General features: G+C 40.6%; 2 protein-coding genes and 1 pseudogene across 2 annotated transcripts; 2 read left to right on the forward strand and 1 right to left on the reverse strand.

The window, feature by feature from the left end:
- Positions 1 to 1,161: 1,161 nt before the first annotated feature.
- Positions 1,162 to 16,305, forward strand: LOC134182992 (uncharacterized). Its single transcript, XM_062650436.1, has 15 exons — positions 1,162 to 1,560; positions 1,632 to 1,723; positions 1,844 to 1,942; positions 1,996 to 1,999; positions 2,044 to 2,142; positions 2,933 to 2,946; positions 5,120 to 5,126; positions 5,186 to 5,191; positions 5,246 to 5,344; positions 6,276 to 6,389; positions 6,981 to 7,094; positions 7,159 to 7,234; positions 13,197 to 15,443; positions 15,501 to 15,548; positions 15,700 to 16,305. Exons 1-15 carry the CDS (start codon positions 1,162 to 1,164, stop codon positions 16,071 to 16,073), a joined length of 3,792 nt encoding a protein of 1,263 aa, XP_062506420.1. The 3' UTR covers positions 16,074 to 16,305.
- A 197-nt stretch (positions 16,306 to 16,502) lies between these two features.
- Positions 16,503 to 22,144, forward strand: LOC134182993 (cilia- and flagella-associated protein 20-like; annotated as a pseudogene).
- On the reverse strand, positions 18,596 to 19,738 carry LOC134183746 (uncharacterized). The gene has a single exon (XM_062651338.1). It carries the CDS (start codon positions 19,667 to 19,669, stop codon positions 18,680 to 18,682), a length of 990 nt encoding a protein of 329 aa, XP_062507322.1. The 5' UTR covers positions 19,670 to 19,738; the 3' UTR covers positions 18,596 to 18,679.
- Positions 22,145 to 22,845: the final 701 nt, after the last annotated feature.

Consider the following 22,845-nt stretch of genomic DNA (forward strand, 5'->3'; position numbering starts at 1 on the left):
GGGTAAGAATTGATTGATGTGTAAATTTACAGATCTAGTTTGTAGACTAGAGAGATTGGGTTGGACGTTGGTAAATGAGGAAATGTATGAGAAAGTGACGATCATTTACGATGTTGAGGTGGCGTTGGTTGGAAGTGCCGCCTCATTTTCTCTCTACCGGTATTAGTGAATGAATCGTTTCGTCTCATGCGCTCCTACGTCGTTGCTTTGCTGTCGTTGTCGTTCTAATATGGTCACGCCCTTTACACGTGACCTACACTGGACACACTTCATTGACTTTAGTGGCCAATTGTGTATTTCGTAGAGATTGTATCGTCGTGTGTTTGGTCTTCCATCAGCGTTGCAAGTAGCATGTGCTAATTCATCGATTGAGATGGTAGACTTGCTGCTACAGCATCAAGCAAACATAAACTATCATGAGAAAAGGGTAAGAGTGCAAATATGGATGCAGTTTGTTGTGTTTAAATAAATGAGTTTAGTTAGTAATGGTAATGGCATCTCTTTCCTGTGGTTAAAATGAATAGAAATATTAATGGATGCTCATTGTATTTGTGCCTGTCTGATTGAACAGTTGAATGTATATGCTAGAGAAAGGTGCTAACAGTCACAGTTAGAATGAATAGATAGTTTTGATATTTTGTTGAAATTAGAAAATATTGTGAGAGTGGGTTGTTAGTGAGTTATTTTTAAATGAAAAGATGAGATTTGTTGTTTAGTAAGGTTGATATGATTGATGATGTAGTTTGCATGGCAATCTGTTTGCCCACCTGCTGACTAGTGTTGCCCACCACACTTAATTGACAGATTTGTGATTGTGGACAGTTAGACTATCTAGTCACATGGCTGCTGGTCTGGTTGTTTGCATGTTGTGATGTCAAATGTTTAGTGTAATGAGGTTACATTGTACAGTGGAGTCCACATAAGTCGAACTCGCGTAAGTCGAACTTCCGGATAGCGCGAAGGATTCTCTTGGTCCCGGTTGAATGCCGATCGAAGTAATACAAAGAGTTCCTGGTAAGTCGAATTTGCGTAAGTCGAAGTTTCGCCTATCTCGATCAATGCAGCAGACCCGTGCATGAGAAATGTCCGGGTAACTCGAAGAAATGATCACGTGACTGCGGCACGTGGTTGTGCTGTATCAGACGTCGTCCGTGTCCAGACATGTCGACAGAACATACATCAGAACGTTATCGTTCGAGCTCTCGAAAGTTGGTAACGCTGTCGCTTAAGAGAAAGATTGAGTTGATACAGTGCGTTGAAAGTGGTGGAAAGAGAAAGAAAGAAATTGCGAGCGACTTTGGAATAGCGCCAAACACGCTGTCGACTATACTTCGTGATAAAGACAGATACCAAAGGCTTTTCTATGGAGGAAAGACGGACTTGAACAAGAAAAGAGCTCGAGGAGCTGTGCACGAGGACGTAGATAGGGTTTTTGTTGCACAAAGAGATGGTGATTCCGACTTACTAGAGAAGCTAAACAAATTAGAGAGACAGATTGATGTCTTTGCTATGGAGAACCGATTTCAGCCAACTCTAGAGTCTTTTTTCAGTGCAAGTACTGTAGGTAGGAGTGGCTGTATGTAAGGAGTAGAAATATAGCTTTTCTGATAAGTAGAATTTCGTTTAAGTAGAACTGTTATCATGGTCCGTTGAAGGTTCGAGTTAAGCAGACTCCACTGTATTGTGAGGAATCGTGTTTGGTTAAATTGAATGAAGGACAGAGGTGAGTTGGATGTGAAGTTGATGTGCTATTTTTATAGTCAGTCGGTGTTCATACTTGTAGATGCATGTATTCATAATGTACTCACTGATAATAACATGTGATGTCTCTTATCAATGGTAGGGTGGAAGGACAGCTCTGCATTATGCTTGTCGGTATGGTGATTTGTCTGTTGTGGAGAAATTATTGTCAGCAGGTTGTAACAAAGAAGCAAGGGATAGAGTGAGTGTGTTTGCTTGTGACAGTATTTGTGTTTTTATTTTGTGAATTGTAAGGCTGGTATAATTGTTACTTGGTCTATTAGTTGATGTAATTGAGTGAAGTGTGCAAGTTTGATTAGAAAGAACAATAAGGCCAATGCATGTAGGTTACAACAAAACAATGAAGCAACAAGAGAGAATATTGGTGAAAGTGTTGTAACAGTAAGAATTAACTGGAGAGAATAGAAGAGAGACGAGTGTTAGTGGATGAGTGAGAGAGAAACAGAAAAATATTTTGAAATTTCCAGTACAACACACATTAGTAGTCACAAGTCATTCACATTCATATTTGCATACCAATTGAGTATTTGGTAGAGACACTTATTGTACTAAATTAACTTGTACAGTAAAAGTTATTGTAATATTGACTTTACAACTTTGAGGTGGAGATGTCCTTATATACAAGTGTAGTGAACTAGACAACATGTTAAAATAGAGTCATAGATATCAAGTTATGACTCCTTGGGGGTTCTTTGTAGGAAGGGCTTAAATAATCTAATAAACATAGATATAAAATTAATGAAGCAAAGCTATTGATGTGCTGCTGGCCCTTCAACTTCACACTTGCAAACACCTCCTTTCTGGATGCCTGTGTGTAGATAGATAATCATAGTACAGTGATGGCAGACAAAACAGTAGGAGTGCGTGCATGTGAATGCAAAATGACAACACAAATCCCGGATGCCTACAGCGGGAACTCAACTGTACAGTGTATTGTCCAAAGTTAGTGTCTTTGTGAGCTCCAATTAGAGCTAGGGTCAGGATATAACATCACCTACATCACCAACTTTGACCACGCCTCTTGGGGGCTTGGCTAAATTTGTGCAATAGACGAGGATGCATGTTTGAAAGGGTTAGGAAAATGCATGAAGCAGTAACTGTTGAGTGTGTTATTTCACTTATTCCTTGTTTATATGTTGTGTTATGGATAATACATTAGATTATATTACAGTGCAACTGTGGGAGGTTTGTTGTACTCGATAGAATGTTATTGGCAAGATTTACTTTCACTGTTTATATCAACAAACTGTGATGGTTGAGTTGTTGTGCAGCAGTAGACACAAGAATGTAATAATAAGTGTTTGTATGCAGTTAATAGGGATGGGTGATGTAAGAGGCTTGTATGACACATACGAGTGTTAGACTGTGATGTGTAATTAAGTCGCTTAATGCAGAGCTGCCACACTTTGGAAAAAACACGTCGGTTGGCTGTGTACTATGCCACAAACACACACACTACAACGTAAACTACGCCTATTGTTTGTAAACAGTTTGTTGCAAGTGCACAAGATTGCAGTTAACTCAATGAAAATGATATGATGATTATGGTAGTAGTGGTTGTGGTGATGACGATGATGACAATGATGATGTAGTTTATGGTATGAGATCTACACATATTATAGTTCTAGCATCCACTTATAAATCAACACAAAATATTTCTTATCAACACAGTTTAGTAGATGTGCTATTTCTGATTTGCAAGAAATCTTGTACTAGCAAGTTTATGTAGGAAAACTCTCTGAATTAGAGGGACTGAGGAGTGTCATATTATGTAGGATACATAGAAGTATGTAGGAGTGTCACTTCTGTAGATGAGTACAAACACTAATTTGGGAAATGTGTATGTGTTTGTGTAGCTTACATACTACTACTTCGTAACTAGTAAATAGAGCTGTGTTCTACTCGCTTCAGAGCTACGAGCGTATGTGCATGTAAGTGTGTGTTTGTGTGTGTGTGTGTGTGTGTGTGTGTGTGTGTGTGTGTGTGTGTGTGTGTGTGTGTTTATTGTGAATATTAATGTAAATTTTATTACTTTTGGTCTTTGTTGTCATTATTATTAATTAATCATTAGCTTGTTGCTAAAATTAATGTATAATTCTTTGAAAAAACAGGGTTTGTCAATGTGATCAAAGATAATTAACTTAATATCATGAATGTCCCACACTATAGATAATTCGAACCCAGCACATGCACATGCGTGATAGCTGCGTTACTCTTGCAGGAAGGGGGCTTGTCCACGTTATTTCTCAATTCTGATGTAGTGCTCTTGCATCACTTGAATATAACTGTTGAGGTGGACACGATTACCACGGTATTATGCTTCCATTGAGCCGTTGCTATCATCTTTCGTTCCGTTAGTTTGCTGTAGCTAGAGATCTTGTAGGTCTCCTGTAGCTGCATGGGAAATAACTGTGAAGCGACATTTAGCGACAGGATCCAAAACAAAGCAGCTTTAAGGTTTTCTATGAATCTTTCTTGCTAGATGACATTGGTTGTTCATCATCAGTCTTACATCTAAAACATATTGCTCTCTTGTAGATTGTGTATGACATATGTTGGTCATGTGCAACGGTATCCCATGGGACCTTCGCTTGGCTTCTTGAAGAACGACGAATTCGTTTGTTTTGTAATTCTTTTGTAAAATATTAACAGACGCGTACAACTATTACCCGAACTTTACTGTGTGCTACTCAGTTCCACAGCAGTTTGACCTTATTAACTTCATTGCTATGGATACGACATCTCAGCCTTTCCGTCATAATGCGCGAGATTGTTATGTCACCTACTGTTGGTGTTCCAGGACTGCTGATTGGCTCAACAAATTCCCAAGAGTGATTCACGCTGACAAGCTAGTGACAAGCTAGTGTTATGTTACCTATTTTCTGTGTCCCAAAATGACTACCGATTGGCTCCGAGCGTGACAAACCCTTACAAACATACAGGTGTGCAAACATAGATAACAACTTACCGACAGACCGGAAGTCAATTTATCCCATTTAGAGTAAGCCTTTCTGAAGCAGTCCACCACTTATTGTGGTGTCCTTCATTTACTCTCCTAGCTAATTATAGTCTACTGTAACAGTATTTGCATTGCATGTGCACTTGTGTTTGTTTGTTTGTTTGTTGATGCTGAACAGGAGGGTGGGATGAAGTTCTATGGCAAATGCACTTACTGTATTGAAAGAAAGTTTGACAAAAACTGGTTTAGTGATGACTTGATTTTACTAGATTTACTTTAGATGAATATTAAATTACACATAGAAAATGTTGTATGTGGCTACCAATATGAGTGTTTGCTTGTGTAACAGTTAAAGGATTAGAGTATTGAGGTTACATTGTGGAATTGTGTTTGGTTAAGGACAGACGTGAGTTGTATGTGAGGTTGATGTGCTATTTTATAGTCAGTTTGTGTTGATACTTGTAGATGCATGTATTCATAATGTACTCACTGATAATAACATGTGATGTCTCTTATCAATGGTAGCGCGGATGGACAGCTTTGCATTGTGCTTGTCAGAATGGTCATTTGTCTATTGTGGAGAAATTATTGACTTCTGGTTGTGAGAAAGATCTCAGGGCCTATGTGAGTGTATTTGTATGTAATAGTATTTGTGTGTACTTTGCGAATTGAGAAATGATGTGAATGAGTGTCACAACTCTTTACCTAAAAGTTTAGCATGCAGTCATCACTCTTAATTTTGCTGTCAGTCATGTAAGTTTCATGCGATTTCTTTCCAATCCGAGTCAAGCCATCCCCTTGTTTACACAGCGTTCAGAAAAAGCGAGCCATGCAGCTCACTTAGTGTGTGTATCTGTTGCTAAGCTACAGACGATCACATGTGTGTTTGGAACACTTGCGCTACCTTTCCTTGATCATGGATCGGCTACAATCTGCCTGCAAATTTCTCGATAGTGTTACAACAGTCAAATGCTGAAATACATTGAGAAGATTAGTTGTATTGCTAAAGTATGACGAGGGGAGAGGGTCTGGTTATGTGAGACTCCATTTCAGCTTGGTTACTGTTCACACGATGAAGTGTCAAGGTGAGCCAAGCTGTACTGGCATTGCTGTTTGAGGTGGGCCATTCCAACACGACTTAGATCGGCTCGTGTTCACACAGCCTTTCAGAGCTAGCCAACCCATGCTGACTTGTATTTTCCCAGGTACAAGTGCTTGTGTGAATGGGCTATAAGTACTAGTGTGTTTATGTGATGAACCTGTTGGGCATGTTGATTCAAGTAGACTTTCTTCAAGTAATATCTGTGTACTTTAATGTGCATGTCAGGATCATCAGTAACCCTAACTGAAAGCACCCTCAAACACTAATAATTATTAGATGCATGAGCAAACACTTTAATTTGTGTGTCGTGTTGTCAAGAAAGATTAAGTGATGACAAAGTTGCAATGGCAATGTGACAGAATTTGACATGCACGTGTGTTGTGAGCGGCTTACTTACTATAATCTCTTGTCGTTTTACTGGTTTTTTTATCTCATTTCAACTGCTTGTTTTAGAATGGATCAACACCTTTACATTTTTCCTGCTCATGGTATCCTTGTTATGATAGTCATCTGTCAATTGTCAAGTTGTTGATATTATCAGGAGCTGATTTGTCAGCAGTAGACAATGTAAGTGTACATTTGTTGTGTTTGTTTACAGTATATCTTGCTAATGTTGACTGATCCTTCAACGCTTGGGTCCATCAGTCGTCATAATGGTATTGTAAATTATAATCAGAGTGGTATTGTAAATTATAATGGTGAAGTGATGATGTTGTTAGTTGGTGGTGTGACTGCATGGAAGTGGAATCATACATTGATAATGATTTTGTTTGAAGTCATGATTATGATGTTGGAATTCATGGAGAGTAATGAATTATTATCCTCATTGGTCAGTCACATGACAGCATATGACATAGCTACGTGTTGATTGTAAATGATGACTGAATCAGCAGTGAACATCAGTTTGCTTAGTTAATGTGTGAGCAGTAATAGAATGAGTTGCTGCACAACTGTGTGGCACAACAGCTAAAGAGATGTTTTGTAATTGTAACCGTAATTGTCTTTCTAACATTCACTTTTATGACACACTTGCTATGCTGATTGTGCATTGTGTATGTGATGGATAATAAGTTGGTTAGCTATTTATTGATTATATGTACTTTGTACTGTGTGATATTGTTATGTTTTATTACACTAATAATACTGTCTATTGGACAGAAAGGACAAACACCATTACAAGCTGCAGAACAACAGTTGCAAGAAGACCGGAATGATCAAAATATAAAAAATCGTTGTCGAATTATTTCTTATTTGAAAGAATTGAATGAGAATGTATGAGCTGATTGTCACACAGTATAGGTTATGTGTATTGATTAGTGGTTGTATGCGATGTTAGAGTTCTGTTGCAGCTGGAAATTCAGCATCAAACATCACAGATAGTACAACTGCAGTTGCTGACAACGATCATCCAAGTAAGTGAGACAATAAAAACATTTGATGATGTCATACAATAGACATTAACATCACTCGTAATACACTACTATGTTGTAAGCAACATGCCCGCTAGTTGCTATACCACCTAGACATGAGATAGTGTGGGCTTCAATGGGCAACGTGCTAGGTTGTGAGGGATTTGTGAACAATGGGTTAACCAGAGTGGTCAGCTCATACGCTGAGCTCCGACAAGTTGCATGAACCCAAGAGGTCACTCAGAGTGACGTTGGAGGATCAATGCCATTAGAACCAACAAGGTACTTAAGCTCAAGAGGTCAGTCAAGCTGACGTTGGAGACTGTCTCACCTCGCTTGAGCCCAAGAGGTCAGTGGAGTTGACATTGGAGGCTCAGCACACTATCACAGAACTCATTCCGTTTAATGACGTATGTGAGACAACTGCCTTGTGCGGAAGATGTTAGTTGTGTTGACGTTGCAACCTGAGTAGTAATGTTGAGCCAAGACTGAACGAGGCCCCTTGCCTAATGGCACGCTTTCCCAAAGAGAGCCAGGAGACTGCGTGTGTACCAGGGCGCTGGGATACAACCTTTGCACATCAAATTCAACATATATGAGTATTAACTTTCTTTATCGTAAGTAAATGTGAAAGAAAACAGATGTCAGTCAGCGGACCACGATGGAAAGTTGGTAGGAATGTGGGCTTTAGTGAGCGTGTTTGCCGCGGAAGAGAGGGCGTTGCCACTCAGTTGGATGTATCGTTGGTAGCAGTCTGAAGACCAACAACCGAGAGTTTTGATCAGCCAATCTGGCAGGCCAGCGGTGGCTGCAGTTGTTGCTGCTCTGATCCGGAAGCTGTGACCACCGTAATGGTCTTCATTGTACCCCAATTTGTGAAGCAAAGATCGAATTATAGAGGTAAGACAGAGGGGAGTGAGAAAGGACCCGTCTGCTTGTGCAAATAGTGGTAGATTTGATGCTCTAGGACAGGCCAGGTAGGTTTTCAACGTCTTTACCAGACAGACTGAATGGTTTGTCCGTCTAAGAAGTAAGTCGACGCTCAAGCAGAACGGGTTCGTTTTAGAAGCCTTGATGTGCAGCCGATGCCCGTTGCCGTCGGTTGTGAGATCAGAGCGTAATAGCTTTCGGTCTTTGTCACAATTGCTGGGGCTTGGAGCCGTAAATTCTGAGCACCGAATAAAGCCGAAGACAGCCCTAGTAATGCGGCCCAGTACATCTGACGGTCGTCGGTTAATAGGTCAAGACATTCTCGCAGCGCCGATTTCATTTGACTCATGATCTTGATAGTGATTGGAAGGCAAGGTGTGGGAGGTATATGTCTAATAACGACAGTATAGTTAATGTTTGCCGCCGAAAAAAACAAGCAATGGACGAGTGTCATGAGATTGGGACAGCGGTATGAGCCATGTTGCCATAAGTTGACTACGCTCTGATTGTCACAGTGGAATAAAACCTGCTTGCCTGACCATTGGTTGCCCCGCGTCAAACAGGCTACGACAACGGCAAACAATTCATGCCATGCTATATTTGGCGCGTGATGTGTGTCATAATTCCATCGGCTGGGCTGCGCTAACTCGTCGGCTGGGCTGAGATATCATATTTCCGCAACTAATTTGCATCTCAGCCCAGCTGACGAGTCCGCCAGGACAGGTGCATAATCAATCTCCAGCTATCATTTTTCTTTGGAACAACACCTATGCCAGAGCACTGGAGAGTTGGCAGAGGGGGTTCGTTGTAAGGGCCTGTCATGTGACTGCGTTTGCTTTCTACATCGAGCTCTTCCAGGGCTCAAAAAAATTGGTCCAACTAGTTGTCGTCGTTTGACGAGTTTCCAAAAATTTTAGGTTGTCAAGACTTAGTCTAAGACATCATGTTGATATCAGTCATGGTGTTTAGTGGTATACCGCTATTTTGGAGCGTGTGCGAGGAGAGGACTGGGCATGAGTATAGTAAACATACAGCGCAGTATTCCGTACTCCACAATGGCATGCAACTAAGCGTATCCACACATTACCGCTGAGCCAATGGACACGACGTGTTACACTAGACAGAGCTAAGACATCTTTGCAAGAGTGATGGCTAATTGAATTAGTGATTAAACGCATACCACCTCTCTTTGTCAAAACAAGGCGGGGTTTCAACCAGACTTCCACATATCACATTGTGGAAGTTGTCTGTTTCTTGCTACTAAAATCATATCTACCCTATTTTGACCTACAGGATTTACCATTGTCTCTGCTTCCTCGCGTGCTCCCTGGTCATAAACTTCATGCCTGTACTCTGTCGGAATCCTGAGATGGTTCTTGCACTCCCCGTTTCATTATCCGGGATATGAGCAGTTTGTCAACGTATCTTGTTGGCGTAATAATTTACTGTGCATACATGTCATTGTACGACAAATGTCCCAATGTGAGCGTCAACCGGCGCATGTTTCAGTACAGTACAGCTATCCGTCTGCGCACTGAGAAAGCCATTACAAACTAGCCTTGGTCTGCTATAGTTGTCCTAGACTATAATGCTAGTCGTCGGTTGTAAAATTTAATTCGTCAAATGACGACTTGACGACCTATTTTTCGAGCCCTGCCTTGCTGAACAATAACCTTGTGCTCAAGTGCGGACTTTAGGTTGGAAGATAAACGAAAGTAACATGCACCAGTGTAGCCAAGATTGAAACTATGATGTAGTGACCAAAGCAGTGATTCAACAAACATACAATCAGGGTGATTGTGTAGTGACATTGCAAAACCTCAGGCTGAAGTGGAGTATTTGGTTTATGCTTGTTTATTGGTGCCCGTGCAGGAACACGTGGCGTCAGGGTGATCGTCGTGGTAGATGGAACATTCATGTCGGTATTTGCACAGGCTAGGTGAGGCTTGGTTTTTGCATCTACCAGCATTGAAGAGACGGCAGATTTTGGGTTTGCCCGAAGAGGGATTGAAGATGTCACCGGAAGATGTGGTTGCTTGCCTGGGGGGACAAAAAAGGACTGGTCGGTGTGTGCACAGTCTGTTGCCACGTGACCTGGTTGGCTGCATGTATAGCAGGTGATCAAGGTTGCTGCATGACCTTTGAAGCACTGAGCCCACATGTGATGGTCAATCGTGTTCCATGTTACGCTCGTGGTCCTGCTGGCAAAATAACGAAAGGCTCTATCGTATTTCAGTCAGGCTGAGGTTTGGTATTCTGAGCTAGCTTTAGTGACAATAGACTGGTAGCCGATAAGTTTGTAACCTCGTGGCAGATCTGCTAGTAAGACTGTAGTTGTGTATGCAGAACAAGCCTGAAGCCAAGAGTCGATGTTGCAGACATGCCTGCGCTTTGCACCGGATACCGAGGCTTTCATTGCCATGGGGACCCCACTATGTTAGTCGTTACTTTAGTAAGTAAGGTGTCAAAATCAACACATTCATCTGCTAGTATCTTCCTCTTTGTCTTCCTAGATAGCATCCAGGATGCCGGTTGATTGCTAGATCCTGCTGCCATCCATGCGTGGCCAAGAGATGCGCGAGGGCTGGAACGTAATTTTGATCTTGTACGGGGAACGGCGACTGGGCGATCTAAATCATTGTTTGTGTGGTGATGGAGACCTTGACAATGAGCGAGAGCTTCGGCTGCTGTCACTGTTCAGGTTCCCACGATTGCAATTTTGCGTCCGGGTATGGCCCTCTCTTGTGGTGTGGCGGGAAAAGCCTGACCTGGATCTCGAAAGACTGATCATGGGACGAATAGCTTCAGACATGGCAGCTACTGATGCTTGTACTGCTGACTGCATCACATTCTCTAGTGATGTGCTGTCAATTTGCGTGGCCATGGTAGGCGTGTTTCCGTCGTCACCACCGTGGATAAAGCTGCTGTTGGCTCTGTAGTTGTTGTGGTCACTCTGTCAGTAGGAAAGAGAGCAACGGGCAGTCGCTTGATCCGTTCCGGTCTGGAGCCAGTGGAGACAAGGTGATATTGCTCTACGAGCAATCGAATTGACACGTTTGAAAGCAAAGCAATTTCTTGAGGAAGAGTGAGGGATGATGCTCGGGTTGAACGACTAGTGCGCTTACTCATATCAAGAAAGCTACCAGCTAGACAATGCTAACCGAACAATGCAACGTTCTCACAGTCATTTGTATTAATACATAGTTCAACCGCTAGCTATTGACATTACAAAGTTTTGGCTAACCTCTGTAATCTTCTACTCCTGATGTTAACCTACGTTTACGATGTAAACGAACCAATGACGTCATACAATAGACAAATTTATTTATGAGGGTCATTTCAAAGTTTGAGACACTTGTTGATAAACTGTTTGTATTATTAGCAACAGTACTGCTACTTACAGATTTAGACACTATGTTCTTCATTACATGTCAACTGAAATTTTTATCTCATATTGTTTAGTGGTAATCACGCAATTAGCTGTCAAAGTTTACTCACTTTGTTGTCACAGAAGATAGGACACAGCAGGAAATCAAACTCAATAGTTCCAAATTTTCTAGGAAGTCGGGCAAGGTCCAGCAGCGTTGCTATGGGGTACGTGTTGGAGCCATGAACCCTTCAAAACTTTGGGGTGTGGTAACTTTTTTGTTGCCTTAGATTCTGTTTGCTCATTAATTTCTTGCGAAATTTGATTATTAATTAAAGGCAGACTATTCATGCATATATCCCATCCATATCCAGTTACTGCTTCTGTTTTTTTCAATTTGAAGGAGTTCTGTTACTTTCTTATTTACTTGGTTTAAATTAATTAAGTTTGATATCAACTGGCAGTTAGCACCCAACCATGGAAGGCTGGTGACGCTGCTGCATGGTCTCAGAGAGCAAGCACAGCCACTAACTCTATCCCTAACCCTAAGGCAGATTTTCTGGAAACCTTGCTCACTCTCGTAGGAAATTTGGCATGGTCATGTCTGAATATTGTGATCCAGATTTCCTGAGGCACTGGGAGACAGTCGGTCAAAGATGAGCCTCGTACTGGACATTTTAGTGAGTCGAGAGACGACGATCATGTTGAAAGTGTGAGTATTTTATGAAAGAAGATCTACGTTTGAGTAGTGAGGATGTGGTCGTGGATGTTTTGGTGTCAGGTACATGTGCCCATCGAATTCTGAGGAATCACTCATTACTCAGGAAAGCTGCAATGAAATGGGTCTTGCACGCCTTGACTGAATATCAGAAGTGGATGCGTGTCAAGTCAATCTCTCTCGGCAGCACATCACCAGGTACTTGCAGAGAAACCTTGACATCAATGAAACCTGGCTGCGATGTTATGTGCCAGTGCTGAAGAGGCAGTCAGCCAAATGACGTCATTCTTCGTCACCATATTAAGAAACTGGTACAGGAGGGGAGAAAAACGAATGTGATGACCCTGACAATCATTGCATAGGATCGTGAAGGTGTTCTTGTCTGCCACAAACTTTTATTGGATACTTTGGGCAACAAAGAACATTACAGCATGTTTTTACGCGAAAAGCTGTGTGCAGCGCTACTTAAATAACGAGACGTCGTGAACTCATGCATGCTGAATCATTCCACACAACAATGCCAGTTGTCACACTGGTATAGATAGTTACACAGCAAATGTTGTCTCCACCCTTCAGTAGTCATGCCCATATCTCACACAACCTATTCCCAGATTGAAGGTCCCCTGACTGTGACTTGTTTGAAGAATTCTTACGCATGACTACAAGAGTCCAGCAGGTGACTCACCATGCAAACAGTGTTATGAAGCTGCCAGACCACTGGAACAAAGTTACTATATGCAAGCTGTTTTCATGGCCCAAATTTTTGTGTATAACTTTAGTAATGTTATTTTACAATCTCATTGTAGCAAAGATTTTTGCACATTGAATTCAATGATGTCGTACAAGTTTGTCTCTAATTGACATACAATTTTTGTTTGTTGTTTGGTGACGTTGTAGCTGTTGTGCAGTCATTATTGTAAGTCAGTGTCTTCATCATTCTGTCTGTGCAGGTGCTATTGATCGTCTCGGTCCAATTGTTAAGGCTGATTTTGAAGTTGCTGTGAAAAAGGGGAAGTTGCCAATAATGCGAGGGAACATTGACATGCTTGGTGAAGAAGATGCAGGTAAGACGACATTGGGAGATGCTTTTCTAGATCAGCCATTTATAGAGAAGAGAGAAAGTACAGTAGGAGCAAACGTGAAAGTGATGAGAACGGGAGGTGGTCCAAACACGAACTGGAAGGAATTGAAACCAAAAGACAAAGAAGAGATCATTGATCAAGTTCTTGTCAGAGGCTTTCTTGCATCTGTAGAAAGCCAGCAACAAATTGAGGCAACAGAGGAAACAAAGCAAGTGACACAAGATGAGAATGGAGAGGAAGCTATTGGACAGATCATCCAAGAAGCAGAACAGCAGCCAGCAGGTAGTACCACCATGGTAGCTTTACCAACAGCCAGACAAGCAACTAGTAAAGAAGGCAACACGACAGAGTTGAGGAAGCCGCTACGTGATTTGTTGTTTTCTAAAGAATTAACCGAGGAGCAAGCAAAGTTAGCAGAGGAACTGCATCGTGACAAAGCTGCATTAGAACAAAGTGCGGAGATGATGTTGATCACAGTGTGTGATCGCGGCGGTCAAGAGCAGTTTCTGATGACACACGCAGCATTGATGGCAGACAGCAGTCAGCACAGTGCAACCGCTTACATGATAGTGATGGATGGAACAAAGAGTCTTGCAGATCCCATACCTCAATGTTTGTTTCGACCAGAACAAGGAAGCGAGCAGTTGGTCATGCCACGTTTTGGCCCTACGACGAGACGTGAGCTGTTGGCTTATCACATGAATGCCATCAAGATGGCACATCCAGTAGTGGGTTGTGGTCCTTTTCTTGGTCAGGACTACGTCAAGCAAACACCAGTTACATTCGCCATTTCGACAAGACAAGACAAAACAAAGGACATGGATCCAAAATTCTTAGATGAACAAGAAGAAATATTGCAAGACATTGTACAGAAGAACAAGTTTGGTGGTCACATGATGTTGGCAGAGGAAAACCCGAATAAACTGACTTTTCGTATTGACAACACACGATCAGGCACTGGCAGTCCGGATCCGGTGCTAATGAAGGTGAAGGAGATATTTGTAGCAATGGTGCGGTCACTGTGGAGTCAACGAGATGCTATTCCTTTGCCGTGGGCAGTTCTGGATAAATTGTTGAGCAGAGTGTCTCAACTGGATGACAACGAAGGCAAAATACTGGACATCGAAGAAGTGTGTGAGTTGGCTCGAAAATTCTGTGACATTATGACACGAAGAGAATGTCGATCGGCACTTCAGTATTTATCAAGTTTGAGCACAATTGCATTTTATTCTGATGTGAATGAGTTAAAGAAGAAGGTCTTCACTGATCGACAGTGGCTGTTTGATGTTCTCAATGTTTTTGTTACCGTTCTCGATAAGAGCAACGTGCCACCAGAACTTTGGGAAGATCTGAAGAAATTGAAGGAAGATGGAATGATGTCATGGTCATTGGCTCACTATCTGCTGCTGCAGAAAGGTGTCAAGGAAAGTCAGTTTGAGTCCATCTTGTACGTGTTGCATCTATTCGACGTCATCTGTCCTACAATCACATCACCAGAGATGCTGAAGGCTGTTCTGAAGGTTGGACAGTCATTCTTTGTTCCTTGCTTGCTGGAACAGAGATACGATAACAAGTTGGCATGGCAACAAATGGCAGGTTCTAATCAATTTCCTCCATCGCTTATTTTTCGTCCTGATGGGTTTGACACAACTCCCGAGTCGATCTACTTTCGTCTTGTATCTCGTTGTGCCACTGAATATGCCCATCCTCCTCCCATACTGAAAAGAGGTCATACTGTCTTTCATGTGAATTTTGAGCTAAATCTGGAATTGGTTTACTATGAACTACGTTACATTATCGCTACTGTTTACTCTCCAGATGACGATATTCCTATGAATAGACTGAAACAGCAATGTAGCATCATTCGCCAGTTTCTCATTCGTCAGCTCAATGAGGTCAAAAAGAGGGGAATGGATGGCTTTAACTTTACTGTGTGTGTTAAGCCTTTAACAAGTGACTCTCAAGATGCTAAAAGAATAGATGATGGTACTTTGGTGTCCATTGATAAGTACCCACATCAACAAGGTTTGATAAACCAAAAGCGTGAGCTTGTGTCACGAAAAAAACAGTTTCCCACTTTGGATATCTGGTTTAGTGACTCAAGGGAAAGTTTAGGTAAATATGATTATTTGTGATGTTGATGGTTAGTATATAATTGATGTTACCTTATAGATATTGAAACTGGAAGTGATAGACAACAGCAAGATGAGCAAACAACGAGTGAGTTTAGTTGTCTTTCTGTTTGTGTTTTACTGTGTACATTGACAGTTGAGTAGTAGCATGTAGTGAATATGAGGATTGTCTACTGTAGCTATGAATCATGTAATGTCTGAAATGGTATAATTGAAACATCTCTTTTTCCTTTTTTCAGAAAGTGAATCTTCTGATTCAAGTGTGTCAACTCTAACATCTGGAGTTTGCCAACAGTCGCAAATGTCTAATCTTGATGAAGAGTTGAGTTCTCGGCTGTTAGTGAAAGTTGCTCATAAAGTATCTCACAGCTGGGAGGAATTCGGGTCTCTTCTGTCAGCAGATATGTTTCCTACAAAGAGAACGGACGTTATCACTGATACATACAGAAAGCCATTCTTGCGTGCTAAAGCCATGTTAGAAGAATGGAGAGAGGCAATGGGCAGAAGAGCTACTTGTGACTTGATTGTTCAAACGCTTTTGGAGATGGGTTTGAGGAAGGAGGCATGTGATATATTTGGTTATGATGTAGAACTCATTTATTTAAAGAAATAATTAAGGTAATTATGTGTCACGTGACTTTGATTTAGGGACATATCTTTGTGTCATTATTTTTAAATCTATTTTTAAATGTGCTGTAAAGTATAGCGATGTGCTATCAATCAAATTGAACAATAATATCTGTAAACAATAGTTTAACGAGATTCTGTCCAACATGATATACGTATTACTGGAATTGTATATTTCGTTTGCTTCATCAAATCAAAGAAAATGATTGAAAGCAAGACAGACAGACACAGAAAACGCGTGCAATTTATGGCAGTATAGTCTTAGCGAGTCCTATTTGCGTTATCACACATGAAATGGCGTATTAATGAATTAATTAATTAATTAAAATATTTCCAACATTTTATGTTTGTGTATTTGGGATTCGAAGGTTAAGACATGCTAACGCGCGTTAGAGTTATTTTCCTGAGCCTGCAGATGGAGCACATTAGTACACCCAAGGTATAAACTCGTTTGTCTAATAGTTTTGTGTTGAATAAGCGTAGAAGTCGTCGTTTTTTTGTAGATTGATGACGTTCACTTGCAGAGCAAGTTCTCACACAAGAAAACACACAAAGGCAGTCTTTACGTGACACCAACCCATCTTATCTTTCACAATCAAACCGTAGGAAGAGAAACATGGGTAAGGATGATGAGTGATAGGATACTCTGTCTGGGTACAGTAACCGTACGTATACATGTTTGTATGTATGTTTGTTTGTCCATTTACTGGTTTGTCAATTTGTCTGTCTGTTTGCTTGTTTGTCTTTTTATTTATTTGTTTGTTGCGTTTCCTGTTGTCTGTCTGTTTGCCTGTTTTGTTTATTGTGTGTGTGTGTGTGTGTGTGCGCGCACGCGCGCGCGTGCGTGCATGTATGTGCTTGTGCATGTGTCTGTCTGTTTGTATTTGTATGTCACATCTAGGACTTTGTTGTAGGCACCAGAATTTTGTTTATATGGTATGTGTCTTCCAATTTGTGTTTTGGGGGTTAGCCCTTGCATACTCACATCTTACAAGTGGAAACGCTACCATTAAACACAAAAGGCTCGCCCTTGAAGATAACCTACAAAACATTCAGATCATTCACATTCATCATTGCTAAAGATCGTGAATGCCAAGACCTCTATGATACTCTGGTGCACTTCTGAACCAAGTGAGTGTTAAGCATGATCAACAAAGATAGAAGATGTTGGTATTTAGGGGCATAGATACTTTAAGTAGGGTCCGACTTTAGGGGACTTTACGTAGTATTCGACTGGATCCAAGAAGCACTGCTTTGTGTAAGTGCTGCAGGTTGTGATGACCTGGAATAATGTCTAGCCACCGTGCAATACCTACGTGCACTGTGCCCAGTGCTCCCAACACCACTGGAACAACCAGTGTTCGACACTGCGACATGCAGCTTATGTTTACCCGTAGGTCACTGTACTTCGTCAACTTCTCAGCCTGTTTCCTGGCGATGTTACTTTCAGTAGGACAGCTGATATCAACAAGAAGACAAGTGTTTGTCTTCTTATTTCTGAAACAGATGTCAGGACGATTGGCAACAATCTTCTTAGCAGTAAGGATGACTGTATCCCACATCATAGTAATGCCGTCCATCTCCACAAGCCTATCAGGATGATGCCGGTACCATCTGCTCTCCACTGGAACCTCAAAATGACGACAAATGTCCCAGTGGATAATGGAGGCCACCTGATTGTGTCGATCAGTGTTACTGTGTAGTCGGTGCCAAGGCACTACAATATGCCACAATGTGGTCAACTGTTTTCATGTCTACACTGCACAAGCGGCAAATGGGACTGACATTTCGATGCAGAATGTTGTGCTCATAACACCGACTTTGGTCTTGAGCAGCAACAACCAGTCCCTCAGTTGCAGCAGGAAGATTCGATGGCTTCAACCGTCTGTAGGTCTCTTTCATATCCACAGGTGGTTTCTCAGTGAGACGGCGATACTGACCATGCAGTGGTTTTCTGCTCCAGGACTGTACAAGAACCGCTTCATGTATAGAAATATTTCGCATTCGTCTGATGTGCTTGCTCGAAGACACCATTACACAGGATGGTCCCACTTCCATGCAGGCTCTTTGACTTGTTGTCTTTAGAGAGACTCCCCTGCAGCTGTGTAGTAAACTGCCTGGCCATGCATTGGATCGCATGAGAGGACTTCCTAACATCACACTCCTGGCCGTTTGCATAAATCCCCACAATACAAGACTGATATGTTGACTCGATCTGTTGTAACCTTTGACCACCCTGGGTGCACGGAGTGTACAGCTTGTCAACGTCTGCCGCAGGATTTTATTATTTTTTATTTATTTATATTTATTATTTATTATTTATTTATTTTTATTTATTATTTATTATTTATTTATTTATTTATTTATTATTTATTTATTATTTATTTATTTATTTTTATTTATTATTTATTATTTATTTATTTATTTATTTATTATTTATTTATTATTTATTTATTATTTATTTTTATTTATTTATTATTTATTTATTATTTATTGTGTGTCGTGCTCAACCAGATCAGTCTGGTTTGTAAAGTCTATTACAAGTACCGGAAGCAAACCCTGCTTCAGAAGTACTTAGACCATCACGGCTGTCTAGAAAGAAGACATGACTTTACGAAGGATCCGAGTAGATCCCAGAAGCACTGTTTTCTGTAAGTGCTGCAGGTTGTGATGACCTGGAATAATGTCCAGCCACCGTGCAATACCTGCGTGCACTGTGCCCAAAGCTCCCAAGACCACCGGAACCACCAGTGTTCGACAATGCCACATGCGGCTTATCTCCACTCGCAAGTCGCTGTACTTCGCCAACTTCTCAGCATGTTTCTTGCCAATGTTGCCATCAGCAGGACAGCTGATATCAATAAGAAGACAAGTGTTTGTCTTCCTATTTCTGAGACAGATGTCTGGACGATTGGCTTTGATCTTCCTGGCAGTGGGGATGGTGGTATCCCACATCATAGTAATGTCATCCGTCTCCACAAGCCTATCAGGATGATGCCGGTACCATCTGCTCTCCACTGGAACCCCAAAATGGCGACAAACGTCCCAGTGAATGATGGATGCCACCTGATTGTGTCGATCAGTGTAGTCCGTCGGTGCCAAAGCACTACAGCCTGCCACAATGTGGTCGACTGTCTCCAGGCCTACACTGCACATGCGGCAAGTAGGACTGACATCACGATGTAGAATCTTGCGCTCATAGTACCGAGTCCGAAGAGCTTGGTCTTGAGCAGCAACAACCAGTCCCTCAGTTGCAGCAGGAAGATTCGCTGCCTTTAGCCATCCGTAGGTCTCTTTCATGTCCACAGGCGGTTGCTCAGTGAGACGACGATACTGCCCGTGCATAGGCTTCCCGCTCCAGGATCGCACACGAAGAGAACTGCAACACGTGCGGTAATGTCTCGCATCTGTTTTAGGCGCTTGCTCGAAGCCACCTTCAACCGAGATGGATGCATTCCTGTGTAAGTTCTGCGACTTGTCGTCCAAAGCAAGACTCCTCCGCAGCTGTGCAGTAAACCGACAAGCCATGCGCTTGATCGAGTGTAAAGATTTTCCAGAGTCACACTCCCGTATCATCTGCATGAAAGGATCAGAACTGTCAGCAAGGTAACAGCTCAGCCTTACAATACAAGATTGATATGTCGACTCAATCTGTTGTAACCCCCTTATTATTTATTTATTATTTATTTATTATTTATTTATTATTTATTTATTATTTATTTATTATTTATTTATTATTTATTTATTATTTATTTATTTATTATTTATAGTTATTTATTATTTATTTTTTTATTTTTTTATTTATTTATACTTTATCATGGGTGATATACTGTACACATAATTACGTGAGAGTCATTCTGTTGATGTTGTAGATTGATATGATGAGATATATGCATTTCACTACTCTCTACAAGAGAAGAAATTTAGCCGTGAGAATGGCCGGTCTATTTTCAATTACGATAAAGGGTTTGGTCAAATGGGCATTCCCAACGGCTACTGGCATTACAGTCCATTGAATGAGAACTACAAGGTTAGTGCGATTTGTGTAAGAGAGTGGAGAGTTGGTGTGACATGTCGTTTGTTGTAGCTTTGTCAGACGTATCCTGAGTGGCTGTACGTGCCGATTGGCATGAGTGAAGAAGTCATGAATGGCAGTGCTAAGTTTAGGAGTTGAGAGAGTGTACCAGCATTGTCATATTGCCACCAAGAGACACAGGTGATGGATATAGTTCACATTGGATGGTGTGTGTCTGTCTATTTCCTTTTTTATTTTTTGCTTATTTTTCGTTTATTTGTTTATTTGTTTGTTTATTTATCTGTTTGTTTGTCTGATTGTTTGTTCATTAGGTGAAACTTTGATAAGGTGATAAAGGGAGGAAGTTATTCTAATGTGGCTGCCATTGTCTAGTCGACAACTAACTCAACTGCAGGTAAGTACACTAAAAGAGATTCAAACTGTCAATCTGCATGTAGAAATAAATATTTAATATTTGTGGTCAACAAGTGGTCTAGAGGCAGTAAGGGAGTTGAAGGATACTGACAGGCACAAACTTTGGTAGCAATTCGTTGCAGATCTGGGATGAAAAGGTTAGACAATTCAATGGAGGGGCTTCCTTTGAGGGATAATGTTTATAATTTAAATTTTAGGTCAGAAACGGTTACATTAAGCGGATAACTGACAACAACATTCAGTCTCTCGTATTGGAAATTATGGGAAGAAATGTCAGGTAATGATAAATTTCTATGATGAAAGAATTTGTGATGAGTGAATTTTACGCACCAGTATGACTTACATCACGTGCCCTGGAGACAGTCAGTCACAGACAAGGACAGAAGAAAACTTTGGGCATAAAACTACCTTTCCTTGTAATGATCATCAAGAACTTGAAGAAATATTTCACATTTGAAGTGACGGTATACGATACTTTGTTGCTGCTTTATTTCATCTTTTTTTTAATGAAATGGTTGTGGTGGTAGGTGCTGGATGATAAAGGAGTTAGACGACATTTTAGAGCTTCCAATTATCAGTCGACAACAAGAGTGAAACCATTCATATGTAGAATGCCTATGAGACTTGATGAGGGATGGAACTAAATTCAGATATTGCGAGTAGCCGTGCTTATATTACTACTGTGTTTAGTGCAGAGAGAAATGTATGCTTTATGTACAATACTTTACTGTGGATTTTATCTTTTAGTATTACATCCTGTAGTGTATTCTAGTGTACTGAGAGATGCATTTATACACATTTATACACATTTATAGACATTTATACACATTTATACACATTTGTAGACATTTATATACATTTATACACATTTATACACATTTATAGACATTTATATACATTTATACACATTTATAGACATTTATAGACATTTCAGTCTTATAAGACTACAAGACTTAGAGATGTATTTTTCTGAAATATTGAATTTTTACAGGTGATCGGCACGTGGTAAATTGATGTTCGTATTGTCTTCAATTTTGTACATAATAGTTGCATCTAGCTAGGTACCTCTTTCTGATGTGTAAGACTCAGTTGCATCTGTACAATTCTACTAATTCCCTTACATCTACTTGTAAACATCTACTTAGGGGGTCATCACCTACCATAAAGTATGAGCTAAAAAGTGCTTTACTTGAGATATTGACATGTTAATTGATTTAGGTGATAAAGGGTGGTAGCTACTTTACTCAAAGTTGAGTGATTCTAATGTGGCTGCAATTGTCTAGTTGACAACTACTGGTAACTCAGTTGCAGTTTTGGAACAGTTAGTTAGAGAGCTTCAAACTGTCGTAGGCAAATAGAATGTAAATGTTCTGTGGTCAACAAGTGGTCTAAAGGCAGTAAGGGAATTGAAATGTTCTTACAGACACGAAACTTTAGCACAAGGCGTGACTTTAACGTTTAATTAAGATTTTAATGGTTTGAGACTTGACCAAAATCAAGTACGGTATTGCAATGTATTTTGTTCTCATTCATAATTGTCTTTCTTGTTTAACTTGTCTGACTTTACACGGAGGGCATATGGGACAAACTACATTGAAACTCTTTGAGTCTAACTTGATGCCAACTGTCGTATTCGTAGAGTATATTTCTTTCATCGTCTCTACTCTGAAGATGAACTGCCAGCAGAATTCAAGTTTTTTTTTCTGCCGGTCTCTCAAGCAGCAGAGCAGAAGTGACATCAAGAAACTCTAGAGATTCTCCATTCTATATCATAAACAATAGAAAGAAAAGAAAGATAGCCTAGACTGTATTGTTGACAACAGTTTCTATGGTTGGGATCACTAAATAGAGAGGCTAAGTGGCTTTCTCTAGAGCAGCAGTCTCTGTTACTGGAAGTAGTTGTCATGAGTGTGACACATTTGTGTAACATAAGAATGACACTCATTGATGCTTTCACTACAAATAATGACTCGTGTGCATTGTGGATACAAAATTAATTAAAATAAATGTTTATTGAATGTTGATGTCAAATATTAAATTATCTAGCTGACCACTCAGTAAACGCTGAAAATAATAAAAAAAACTATTTCAATTATTTATTTATCTATTTGTTTATTCTATTTATTCCTACAAATAACACACACACACACACACACACACACACACACACACACACACACACACACACACACACACACACACACACACACACACACACACACACACACATTTACATGTTACAACTTACAATCTATAGATTTTAGTTCATTGCAACAAGAGAAAGTGATACCAGTGCAGTATCTGTATC

Source organism: Corticium candelabrum, chromosome 8 (assembly GCF_963422355.1).
Source record: "Corticium candelabrum chromosome 8, ooCorCand1.1, whole genome shotgun sequence".
NCBI lineage: Eukaryota > Metazoa > Porifera > Homoscleromorpha > Homosclerophorida > Plakinidae > Corticium > Corticium candelabrum.

Bases quoted from the DNA above. Each gene is read 5' to 3' on its own strand.
- LOC134183746 (XM_062651338.1), bottom strand. From the start codon at position 19,669: ATGCAGATGATACGGGAGTGTGACTCTGGAAAATCTTTACACTCGATC.
- LOC134182992 (XM_062650436.1), top strand. From the start codon at position 1,162: ATGTCGACAGAACATACATCAGAACGTTATCGTTCGAGCTCTCGAAAG. The intron at 6,390-6,980 runs GTAAGTGTACAT...TCTATTGGACAG, and splicing joins ATTTGTCAGCAGTAGACAAT to AAAGGACAAACACCATTACA. The intron at 15,444-15,500 runs GTAAATATGATT...GTTACCTTATAG, and splicing joins TGACTCAAGGGAAAGTTTAG to ATATTGAAACTGGAAGTGAT.